Below are 12,833 nucleotides of genomic sequence, written 5' to 3' on the forward strand. Positions count from 1 at the left end.
ATATAACTGTGTATATAGTAAAAAGTACCTAGTTCAGAAATACGTAGCCGTTGGACGTAGGAGAACTCCATATCAAAATTTTTCTCGGCTCTTATTGTAATATCCGGTTCCGTATAGAGATCGTCGCGGGTCTCCCAGGGTTCTCCAGGAAGCAGATGTTCCCAGAGGTGAATATTGGTCAGATCCCAAATAGTGGAGGCGCAAGCGTTGGCGCATTGTTGCATGTTGACCCAATAATTTCGGTCGTTCCAAATACTCTCGACGCCCAAATACAAAAGCTTCGCTTCCTCGCTGCTTGGATCGTAGGATAAACCGGAAGATGGCTCTATAAAAATTGGTCCCTTTATCTCCTCTGAGCGCGGACTGCGTTCTCCTGGCAAAATTAACACCCAGAAATGGATTCTGCGTCCGAACAGTGGGTCCAATGGAAGCCTCTCTTCTCTCTAAAATTTTAATCGATCGTTAAACACGAGATGAGTGTTCCTCGACATTTCCATAGATTATTCGGAACTCAAGGTCAATGTATACATGCACATGCAGGGCAAGTGCAGTGTAACAGTGACGTGACTATAGTTCAAATTTCAAGACGTAGTATGGTGCATGTAGAGCATCGCTCTCAATATTTTTTCCACAAATTTTTCTCCTCCTCCTTGGTCCCAACTTTCTCCAATTTAATTGTTTTATAACGTTAACAAAATTATTCTACGCTTTCTAAATTAAGTGAAAGTGACTGACGAAATTGATTCATTTTTTAAATAATTCCAGGAGAGGAAATACTTTTTCATTTTTTCATTCTTTCTTCGCTAAGTACTATAAAAGCCACATTGGAATAATTTTAAGAACTCGAGTATCTTTTGCAAATTTTCGTCAAGATTTTTCTTCACTCTCCTCGAAAAATTAATCTCAAAATACTTTGGCTGGCATAATTGCTATGTGGTTGTTGAAAGAAGGAAAAGAAACTAAAGTGTACTTGCTCCTATAGGGAACGTGCACATCAACACAATGATAGTGAGATAAGAATATGTATTGGTGTATATGCATACTATCGGCGCAAACTATCGGTCAATTTTCGCAGTTTTAGGGTGTAATTTATTTATACGTACACGGAGAGAATATTACAGTACAATTTAGTGAAAAACACAATCAATTTTACTGTATTTTAAAGTATGGTTGACATAAGTCTGCATTACAGTACATTTTAAAGTGTATACAGTAAAAACTCGAAACCAAGAATATCTATTGTGTATATCACTGATTTTTGCAAGAAAGCATGGGAAATTTTATTGTGGTCCCAACAGTAAAAGTTTTGCAAGAAAACATGGGAAATTTTACTCTGGTCCCAACAGTAAAAGCTGTAGTAAGAATTAATACTTGAATTTTTACTGTGTTAGCACTGCAAATCTTAAAAACGAAAGATATGCCCCCCACCATTAACACATTTTTCACTGACATGAAAGGCCCTATTATATCACAGTAGCATATATATATACGTATATTTTTTTTATCTGATTTATAAGTGTATATGTATGTATAGTCACAACTTACCTTCTGACCGAACTATACAATTTTTCCTTGTAAAAAAACCATATACCTTGACGGGACTCGAACCACGGATCCTGTGATTACTAGTCCAGCGTTTAACCCACTCGGCTATCTGCTCCTTAATAACGTATAGGCTTAGAATTGGACTTTCATTAAGCTCCACGTAAAAGCGGGCAGATTACCGATTTTGTTCAAAATAAAATATGTTAAAATATAAGAAAATACAAGAGTTTTGGCACAAGTTAAAGCGAAAATTCCTTTTTTATTCCGGGCATACAGGCGGTCAAATTTTATATTTTTACTGTTTTTAGTAAAACACATAATATTTGAAAATTCATATTTCCTAAACAAATTAAGATAGAAGGCTCTCGCTTAAACTAAAATACTTAGAAATATTAATATTTTAATAGAAAAATATAAAAAAAAATAATTTGTTATAAATTTTTAACACCGTTAATAAATGTAATAAACATTTAAATTAACAAATGTGTTGTCCTAGTCTGAAAATTATAAAAAAAAACAGATATGTTCCTTGAGATGTCCTCTACAGATAAAAAAATTATAATGTATATAATGTCTTATAGTGTTTATAATAAAATAGAAAACGGTTTTTTCACGATGCGATCTGCCGAAGCTTCTGACCGTGCGCGTCCTGACAAAATAATTTTTTTTTCACTATAAACACCAAGAGAGTATATACAATATCATTTTTTTATCTTTAAATAGCATCCTAAGGAAAATTCCTGATTTTTTTTATAATTGTCAGAGTATGACAACACATTTGTTAATTTAAATTTTTATTAAAATTGCTAATGGTGTTACAAATTTATAGCAACCTATTTTACTTATATTTTTCTAATAAAATATGAATCTTCCTAATTATTTTGGTTTCAGCCAGAATCTTTAATCTTAATTTGTTTAGAAGACATGGTTTTTAAATATTGTACTTTTGCCAAAAACATCAAAAATGCCAACTTTAACAGCTCGCATCCCGGAAAAGCAACATTTTCTTCACTCTAACTTGCGCCAAAACTCTTATATTTTCTTATATTTTAACATTTTATTTTGAAAAAAAAAGAAAGGATCGGTGCTGTAATCCGAAATCTGGTCGCTTTGACGTGAAATGGCCCAAAAGCAGCACGCTTATCCGTGTTAAAAATTTTAGGTCTGTAAAAAATATTTTGGGTTCGATACCAAATTTATTGAAAGATATACATTAAAAGTTTCACCCTATAAAGAAACATAAACTTTAATATTTTCAAAAATGACACACTTATGTAATAAAAAGTGTGTAATTTCTTCAAATGGTGTAAACCTATAATATGTGTGTCGTTCAATACATTTCATCTCGGAACTAAAATATTTTTACACACTTAAGATTTTCAACACGGATAAGCGTGTTACTTTCGTTATATTTAGTGTGCAAACTAACACCAACACATCTAATATAAAATACACATTAATGTGTATAGAATAACGGATTACATTCTGTCACATAACACACTTAGAGTTCACAGTGTAATGATTGTAACGTAGAATTTTGAAATTATGTCACAGGGCGATTTTAGTCATATCCTATTGGGGTCAAGATATACATATTAAGAATAGTACATTTATTATTTAATTTGACGAATTTTTACTTTAATACACAGTAAAAATTACTTTTAACTTTTTACTGTGTTAAAAAGGACTATTTTTACTGTACACTTCAGTAAACATTGAAATGTAAACATTAATTATCGATTGGGTTTACTGCAAAGTTTATGAACTTGATTTTTTCGAAGAAATTATACTAGAAATTACTGTGCGACATTGTAAGTGCTACTGAAATTAAAGCATTTTACATCGGAATGCAGGGTTATGTCAACAGTACTGTGGCTCCACCGTAAAATGTACTGTAATATTCTCTCCGTGTATATAGTTACACATTGACACTTCTCTATCATTGCGTTGATGTGCACGCTCTAAATAGAACCTAATTTTTGACTCGGGCGTTCACTATATGCGTTAACGGGATCCCTCAAGCCCTCTGTAGCCAACATTACGGAACAAAAAACGAAGGAGAAGTGTCCAGCGCTATTTTTCAACCGATTTCAATGTTTTTGGACTTGTTGGAGTCGTTAGGACTCGCACCGTGTCATAAATAAAGCCGTATTTTCCAAAAAACGTAAAAAAATAAAATTGATTAAAAAATCGCATTAATAATATTTAAACGCAAAACAAATCGAAAAATCGGGCTTCTTTATGACGAGGTGCCAGACCAAACGATTCCAACAAGCCCAAAAACATTGAAATCGGTTGAGAAATAGAGTCGTACCATTGTCCCGCGTTTTTGAGGTGGACGAAAACCAAAAATTTTTAGAAAGAAAGCTAGGCTTCCTCCCCTCTCGCGGCTCACGCTAACGTGTTCCCCCACTCCAGCATCGAAACTTACTGCAAAGCTTTCCTCATATTTACGCTATTCCCCTATCTGTAGCTATACACATATAAATACCGCTAAAATAATGTTGAGAACATTTCATTTCGCCGATATAATGAAATTGCTAAAAATGCAATTATCATTTTGAAATAAAATTGTAGAAAAGGAGATTTCGTAATGCTTGAAATATAAGGCATACGGCGAAACGCGGGACAATGGTACATGCGTATTTCTCAATAGAATTTCATGAGACTAGTCATAACTAAAGCCATTCTTCATGTAGATTGTCCTAAAGAGCTCGCATTTTCGATAAAGCTTATAGTTTTCCAGTTATGAGCGATTGAGGATGGACGTGCGCAACAGCTGATCTAAGCGGGAGAGGAAATATGTATTTGTGCGCCGTGCAACTTCAATCGTTCATAGCTGAAAAACTATAAGCTTTACCGAAAATGCGAGCTCTTTAGGACAATCTACATGAAGAATGGATTTAATTATTACTAGTTTCATCAAATTATGTTGAAAAATACGACTTTACCATTGTCCCGCGTTTCGCCGTATGCCCTATATTTCAAGCATTACGAAATCTCCTTTTCTACAATTTTATTTCAAATTGATAATTGCATTTTTAGCAATTTCATTATATCGGAAAGATGAAATGTTCTCAACATTATTTTAGCAGTATTTATATATGTATAGCTACAGATAGGAGAATAGCGTAAATATGAGGAAAGCTTTGCAGTAAGTTTCGATGCTGGAGTGGGGGAACACGTTAGCGTGAGCCGCGAGAGGGGAGGAAGCCTAGCTTCCTTCCTAAAAATTTTTGCTTTTCGTCCACCTCAGAAACGCGGGACAATGGTACGGCTCTATTTCTCAACCGATTTCAATGTTTTTGGGCTCGTTGGAATCGTTAGGTTTGGCACCTCGTCATAAAGAAGCTCGATTTTTCAATTTGTTTTGCGTTTAAATATTATTAATGCAAATTTTTAAACAATTTTATTTTTTTTACGTTTTTTGGAAAATACGGCTTTATTTATGACACGGTGCGAGTCCTAACAATTCCAACAAGCCAAAAAACATTGAAATCGGTCGAAAAATAGCGCTGGACAATTCTCTCTCGTTTTTCGTTCCGTAATGTTGGCTACAGAGGGCTTGAGGGATCCCGTTAATTTAAAATTTTAACAAACTTGCTCGCGCACCGGTCTTTTACATCTAGGTTAAGGCTTTTGCCGCCAATAGCGCCTTCAAGCGGCACAGGCGCTCGACTCTATATAATATATAAATTTAATTTTTTCTCTGATTGAACAATGCGGTGCCTTTAGGGTTTGGGCGCCGTCCGTTTCTTAACAACGACTCTACAATAATGGCCATTAAAACTCGTTTGTTTTCGACGAGCTAGCGTAGCAGCATATTCATCCTTTTTTCTACAGTTTTTTTCTTATAATTCAATTTATAAGTATCCTTAAGTTAGGGGAGGGGGATGATTTCATTTCTGAACTCCACGCAGCGAAAGAATTAACATCGTCGTTTTACTATTCTCAAAGTGGTCTTCCAGGAAGCTGGGATCAAAGAAGAGACGAAAACTTTATAAAGAGAAATGGTTCGCAGTGATGTGGCGAACAAAGTCCTAAAATTTATTGAATTTTGTTCATATGTACATGACTGTTACACCCTGTGAACATACTTGGTATACTTACGAGGATCGCCTCTTCTCGCTGTTTGTCTTTTTGTCGTTGCTCCGCCTCTTCTCTTTCTCTCTCCATTTGTTCCAATGATAATAAAAATTGACTCCTAAAATCTGGTGGAGGCTCCGGTAGGTACTTGACTACATCCTGTTGAGTCTCCACCGACTGGACAGACTGCTCGGATTTTTCGGTAAAAGGACAGGGGGTACGTGTAAAATTGCATTCGACTTGTTCGCGAGATGCATAACCATTCACAATGTACGCGTTGTACCCCTCGCCCAGCAGAAGACTCGTTAATAAAGTTGCAAGCTCGACGTTATTGCCTCGTTGAAAGTGCAGGACCCACGTTGGGGAACGTAAAAAACGTGGCTGAAAACATTATTAATCTGTTATAATGATACAATAATCCACTGAAAAACATGTGAAAGAATAACACGAGGAGAAACAAATGTGGTATTGATTGAAATAATTCATAGACTGAATATTCCCACTGTGAAACCCATTCATTTCATATTAATAAACTGCACTTTAACCCCTAATTGTTGCACATTTTGTGAAATAATTCAATCTTGGTCAGACGAAGTTGGGTGAACGGGGTGAACTCTGTACAAAATAAGCTTAAACATTGTTGTTCTTATGGAACTTAGATGTATCATTATTATTATTATGCAAAATTAGCGCCACGCGTGTTACGATTTAGGGTGATGACAGACGAGTCGGCGGAAGCAACGTAGTGGCCGTAAACGTAAACGTGACTCAAAGCAGACGAAAACGTAATGTAAGCGGATTGGTTTCAAACGGAAAATTTTTGTCCAACGCAGCAGTCGGAACTAGGGGCTGTGAAAATTTAATAATATTTGTTTGTTAAAAAGAAAACGAAAACTGTAAGTATATTTTTAATAAAATTAATTTAATAAAATAGTTAAGTTTTTATACTATTGTATATAATAAATTAAGTATACATTGTGGACAAATATTCGTTTTATTAGGTTAGAATTTTTCTACACCACATGATTTCAAAAGTAGAAAAGATAATGATTTAAATTTTCAAATTTTATTTTACTTTTCTAAAATTTTAGGCAATATGGATCACGTAGATTATTGTAGTGAATATTCTATAAACAGCTTTCCTGACGAAGAAATTGTGGATGATCCTACAAGTTTTAATTCAGACAAAATTAATACAAAAAATGGTGATGAACTTTTAATAGAATTATATAAAGAGAGACCATTTTTATACGATAAACAGGACAACAATTTTAAAGATATAATAATGAAAAACAATGCTTGGAGCGAAATCTCAAAAATTATGAATGATATATATAAATAAAGGTTTGGTGTAATCCAATTATTGTTATTATAATTTACACAAAAAGCTATTTAATTTTTATTGATATCTCCTTATACATTCAAATAATATTTATACCCAACTTTATTGCCAAAAGCGATGCAGTGTGTTAAGGAACAGGTACAATAAAGAGAAAAGAAGACTTCGAGAAGAATGTAAAAGCGGCAGTGGAGCAACAAAACTTTCTACATTTCCGTTTCTTTCTCAATTATCATTTTTAGATAAAGTAATAAAGAGAAGAAGGTAAGATTGTATAGTAAGTTTCTTTTCTTAATTTTATATATTTCATGATATATTATTCATTTTAGAAGCTATACTAACAGTCAGTATTGTGTTAGCAATGAAAGTGACTTCATCAGTGCAGAAGCTTCATTGCATTCTAAGAATACTGATGATAAGGATAATGAAACTTCCAACGAACCGAATAGGAGCTCCATCTTATTTAGCAAAGAAAATATTACAACAAATACAAAAAAGCGTAAAACTAATGAGACAAAATCATTAGAAACAGCAATATTAAGTATGAGCAGTTTTATATCTGCTTACATGGAGAAAAAAAAGGAAGAAACATATAATGCAGATGATGCTTTTCTAGATTATTTAAAAGTGCAATTCAATGCTTTCTCTGAAAATGAAAAGCTCATAAGGAAAAAGATGATTCTGGATGCAATTGTATTACCAATTGAGTAATTGTGATATCTTTATATTTTATAACATATTATGTTCACTTAAATTATAATTTCAGTCACTGTTTTTCTAAAAATACTTTATTTCTGTTGAAAATTTTGCTGCATGTCAGTACAAATGTTAAGAATTTTTATTTGTTTAATTGACTGAGAGAAAAGAATTTTTTATAGTATTTTATACTTAATATTTGCAAGAAAACATGTTATTTAAAACGTATGCAATTATTGCATGAGTATTGTATACATTTTCTTACTATTATAGCTCTTTGTAAGTAACTTAGATGTTTATATGAGTGGTTATATAACACTGAATCGAAAACAGATAATATATTGCTAAATAGTGTGTACAAGAAATGTATGCAATATATATGTTGCAGAAAAACTATTTATTTTGTTTATGGGCAATATTTGCTCTGTAATATTAGTAACTGATATTATTTGAAGATATAAGTTAAAAAGTATAATGGCTTATAATTTATTTTGTATGCAAATAGGTGTATAGAATTTTTTTATCCAAATATACAGTATGAACATATTTTAATCAGTTTCTACAAAATTTAGAACATTGCCATGTATATGCATGTTCGCCTTAAAACCTTTACTAATACAAAAATCTGAAAAACATTGTGATGAAATCTTTTATAAGAATATCCATGTCTTGTTGATAAGTTTAGATAATCCTTTCAATATCATGTGCTATTAGATATAGAACCTGCTTATGAATTAAAAAATTAGTCAATTTTAATTTCATAGATTTCTATTGCATTAGATGGGACGTATCTATAAACAGTTAAATAATTCAGAAGCTTTTACTACGCAAAAGAAAATGTTTAATATATATGTTTAATGGCTTTCATGGATACATATTTTTTTAATATTTAAGATGAGGTTCATGAAGAAAAAATACCTTAGTAAAATATAATTTTATTTACTTACAATATAAAAAACATTTGTCAATAAACATTATTAGTATGGTCTCAACGTTGATTCTTGTAACAATATTTTTTATTTATTATTGGTTTCCATAAGTACCCCTTTGCACATATTCATGTTGCCATTGCACACGACCTTCTGTTGATTTAAAAAAATTAGTTAAGGTGGTTCTCAATTTTTCACCTGCTATTACATTGTTAGTATGTTCACTATGAGTATTTTCATTGAGAAGTGTTAACCAAAGTGTTTTCTAAAATGAGTGAAAAAGATATAATTTGAATTTTTATATAATTGGTTTTTCTTATTTACCTGATTAGGAGGACAACTTGATTCTTTATTGTACATTTTAAATCCAATTTCCTGCTCCTCCTTTAAAACATAATTATGTAAGCAGACAGAAGCACTTGTTATCAGATCTGCTGTTTCTGGAAGTACAGTAAAGGTTGTATGAAAAATTCTCCATTTATTAGAGAAAATGCCGAAAGTGCTTTCCACTGTTCGTCGGGCTCTCGAAATTCTATAATTGAAAACTTTCTCGTCATAGGTTAGATTTCGTTTAGAGCAAGGCTTTACAATCCTATGTGATAATTGAAAAGCATCATCCGCTACAAAATAAGCGGAAGTTTTCAAATTGCTATTAGGAAAAGTCATTTCTTCTTTCGGCAAATGCAATTTTTCATTTTTTAGATTAATTCCTATGTTTGAATCTTTAAAAATACCTGCGTCATTCATTCCTATAAATAAAATACAACTTAAAACAAGTTTGAAATATGTCTAACACTAATTTTATTTACTATTGCTTACCACCGAATGCTCCAATATCCACTAAAGTGAACCTATATAGGTGATCGGAAATTGCCATTAAAACAATGCTATGATATTTTTTGTAGTTGAAAAATAAGCTGCCAGAATTTGGAGGTGCACGTATTCTAATATGTTTGCCATCAATGGCAGTAATGGCACCTACACAGTTTAGTAAGTTCCATTTATTTCAAAATCCAACAGCACACTTTTTCCATTGCTCTTCAGTAGCATCAGGAAAGTATTTTGCTTGTAAAACTTTTATTATTACATGACAAACTTCTTTCACCACATTTCTAATTGTAGATTCATGGCGCTGAAGCTGGCAGAAAGTTTGCCAGCAGAAAGCTTCGCATCGTGTAACATGGACTCGGGCGCCAACTTCAGAGGGAAGAAACATCAGATGCGTTTAATTATTTTGGCTGAAATTTATTGACAGACAAAAATAATTAGAGGCATTTTCAACTGCATATTCTTATGCAGAATTAAGTAACGAAAAGAATGATACTATTTTCATTAGGGAGCTCGACTCGTTTACTAGATTTTTTGGACTCAATATACCAAAATGAACAAGTAAAATTGATATTTCCGAACTTTCTGTCAAGACTTGCGCATAGCAGGAAATTTTTTAAATTTTTTCCAACTGCATATTCTTGTGCAGAATTAAATAACGAAGAAAATGGGACTACTTTCATCGGGGAGCTCGACTCGCGTAATAGTTTTTATTGACGAAGAATGTTGAAATGAAATAACCAAATCGTATTTTCATACTCTTTAGACTTTTCGCTATTGCTTTCCGTCATTTTTTGTTAAGAAAAACTATTATGCGAGTCGAGTTCCCCGATGAAAGTAGTACCATTCGCTTCGTTATTTAATTCTGCACAAGAATATGCAGTTGGAAAAAATTTAAAAAAATTCCTGCTATGTGCAACTTATGACCGAAAGTTGGAAAACGTCAATTTTCCGTGTTCATGTTGGCATAATTTGTCCAAAAAATCTATTAAAGGAATCGAGCTCCCCGATGAAATTAGTACCATTCTCTTCGTTATTTAATTCTGAATAATAATATGCAGTTGAAAAAAATTAAAAAAATTTCCTGCTATGTGCAACTCTTGACCGAAAGTTCGAAAATGTCAATTTTCCTTGTTCATTTTGGTATAATTTGTCCAAAAAATCTAGTAAACGAGTCGAGCTCCCTGATAAAAATAGTATCATTCTTTTCATTATTTAATTCTGCATAAGAATATGCAGTTGAAAAAAATTAAAAAAATGTCCTGCTATGTACAAGTCCTGACAGAAAATTGGAAAACGTCAATTTTCCATGTTCATGTTGACATAATTTGTGCAAAAAATCTATTACAGGAATCTACCTCCCCGATGAAATTAGTACCATTCTCTTCATGATTTAATTCTGCATAAGAATATGAAGTTGAAAAAAATTTCCTGCTACTTGCAAGTCTTGACAGAAAGTTGGAAAACGTCAATTTTCCATGGTTATGTTGACATACTTTGTCCAAAAAATCTATTACAGGAATCGAGCTCCCCGGTGAAATTAGTACCATTCTCTTCGTGATTTAATTCTGCATAAGAATATGCAGCTGAAAATGCCTATAATTATTTTTGTCTGTCAATAAATTTCAGCCAAAATAATTAAACGCACCTGATGTTTCTTCCCTCTGAAGTTGGCGCTCGAGTCCATGTTACACGATGCGAAGCTTTCTGCTGGCAAACTTTCTGCCAGCTTCAGCGCCATTGTAGATTCGCCAACTCTGAAAGACAAAGCTAAGGTATTTGGTGAGTTTCCATTAGCAAGGTACCTATAAAAATATATATTACTTTTTAAAACATACTATAATTTATACATTCATTTCATGAAATATGAAAGCAAATATATATACCGTATAGCAATTAATCATTTTAATTCTGGTTTAAGTGCTCGCCAATTTTTTTTATGCAAATATGGTTCACTCAATTTGAACAATTTTTGAAAATGTTCTATAGACATTCTTGTATACCGATAAAATTGTTCTGGATCATTTTTTATCTCAGGAAATAAATTATTGTAATCTCCTTTTGATTCTCTTAATTGATTTATAGGGCTGACAAGCCATCGTCAATTAACCCATCGTTTTTTTTTCAATAAGTAAAGAATACTTAATGCTAACACACAACTCACTCCAATTAAGACATCATCCTCCAAGTGGTTTTTATTATATTTAAAACTATAATCATCGCGATTCATATTGGCTAAAAATCACATTTAAAATATATGTAGAAAATGCGTATATAATAATGGAATCGAAGAGTAATATTACATAATTACTATATATCATTTACAATATTTTTTTAGCACTATAGCGTAGCCCTATCTTTTGAGCATAAAGTGTAGAAAAATTCTAACCTAATAAAACGAATATTTGTCCACAATGTATACTTCATTTAGTATATAAAATAGTATAAAAACTTAACTATTTTATTAAATTAATTTTATTAAAAATATACTTACAGTTTTCGTTTTCTTTTTAACAAACAAATATTATTAAATTTTCACAGCCCCTAGTTCCGACTGCTGCGTTGGACAAAAATTTTCCGTTTGAAACTAATCCGCTTACATTACGTTTTCGTCTGCTTTGAGTCACGTTTACGTTTACGGCCACTACGTTGCTTCCGCCGCGACTCGCCCGTCATCACCCTTAGGATACGCAAAAGTAGCGAAGGATCTTCTTGGTAGCTCATCGTGTGATCGGTAGTATCCCAAATGGCTGAAAAGTATTATAACCGAAAGGTATTATGGCCGAAAAGTATTTTGGCCGAAAAAGTACTATGTTCAGATGAATGAAAATCTGTCGTAAGCTTTTTACCAACAGTACGTAGTGATAGAATGATGCTTACGACAAATTTTCATTGATCTGAATATAGTGTTTTTTCAGCTTTTTCGGCCATATGAGATACTACCGATCGCTACGTGTTAAGGGCTTTCCACAACCAAGACGTATGACGCTGTCGGATGACGGGCGCATGCGCGTTTCGTATTTCTGATGTTTCAGACCAATCTGACCAGTCCAAAAATGGGTATTTCACCCGACCGGCATCCGACAGCGTCATACGACTTGGTTGTGAAAAGCCCTTTAACGGGATTCCTCACGCGTGCGTTACCAACAGTACAAGTCAATAAACAATTAGTATAATAAAATTCAAATGCGAAGCAAATTGAACAATCGGGCGTTTGTAGGACAATGTGCCAGTCCTAACGAGTCAAACGAACTTAAAAACACTCAAATTAGTTGAAAAATAACGCTGTACCATTGTGCTGCGTTTTTGAAGAGAGGTTACTTTAGGTTATTTCCACTTGAAGAATGCGGGACAGTGGTACAGCGTTATTCTTCATTCGATTTGAATTTTTTTAAGCTCGATTGACTCGT

The 12,833-nt window shown here is 32.9% G+C and overlaps 2 protein-coding genes across 2 annotated transcripts in view; both read right to left on the bottom strand.

The window, feature by feature from the left end:
* lobo (lost boys) overlaps positions 1 to 12,833 on the bottom strand; it is a 184,934-nt gene that overhangs the window by 2,010 nt on the left and 170,091 nt on the right. Inside the window, exons 3-4 of the mRNA XM_066734593.1 lie at positions 5,656 to 6,012; positions 29 to 443 (exon numbers count right to left, since the gene is read on the bottom strand). Coding sequence (XP_066590690.1) covers positions 29 to 443; positions 5,656 to 6,012 — 772 coding nt within the window. The remainder of the gene's footprint in view (positions 1 to 28; positions 444 to 5,655; positions 6,013 to 12,833) is intronic.
* LOC136777933 (uncharacterized) lies at positions 8,640 to 9,645 on the bottom strand. The gene is made up of 4 exons (XM_066734504.1): positions 9,621 to 9,645; positions 9,415 to 9,573; positions 8,920 to 9,344; positions 8,640 to 8,748 (listed from the first exon to the last, which is right to left on the bottom strand). The coding sequence occupies exons 1-4, from the start codon at positions 9,643 to 9,645 to the stop codon at positions 8,683 to 8,685; spliced, it is 675 nt and encodes a 224-aa protein (XP_066590601.1). The 3' UTR covers positions 8,640 to 8,682.

Source organism: Prorops nasuta, unplaced genomic scaffold (genome assembly GCF_024137725.1).
Source record: "Prorops nasuta isolate Cenicafe-Biocafe unplaced genomic scaffold, Cenicafe_Pnas_1.2 PNAS00013, whole genome shotgun sequence".
In the NCBI taxonomy this organism is placed as follows: Eukaryota; Metazoa; Arthropoda; class Insecta; order Hymenoptera; family Bethylidae; genus Prorops; species Prorops nasuta.

Bases quoted from the DNA above. Each gene is read 5' to 3' on its own strand.
- LOC136777933 (XM_066734504.1), bottom strand. From the start codon at position 9,645: ATGCTACTGAAGAGCAATGGAAAAA. The intron at 9,345-9,414 runs GTAAGCAATAGT...TTTTATTTATAG, and splicing joins GGATATTGGAGCATTCGGTG to GAATGAATGACGCAGGTATT. The intron at 8,749-8,919 runs GTAAATAAGAAA...TTAAATCAACAG, and splicing joins CAAGTTGTCCTCCTAATCAG to AAGGTCGTGTGCAATGGCAA.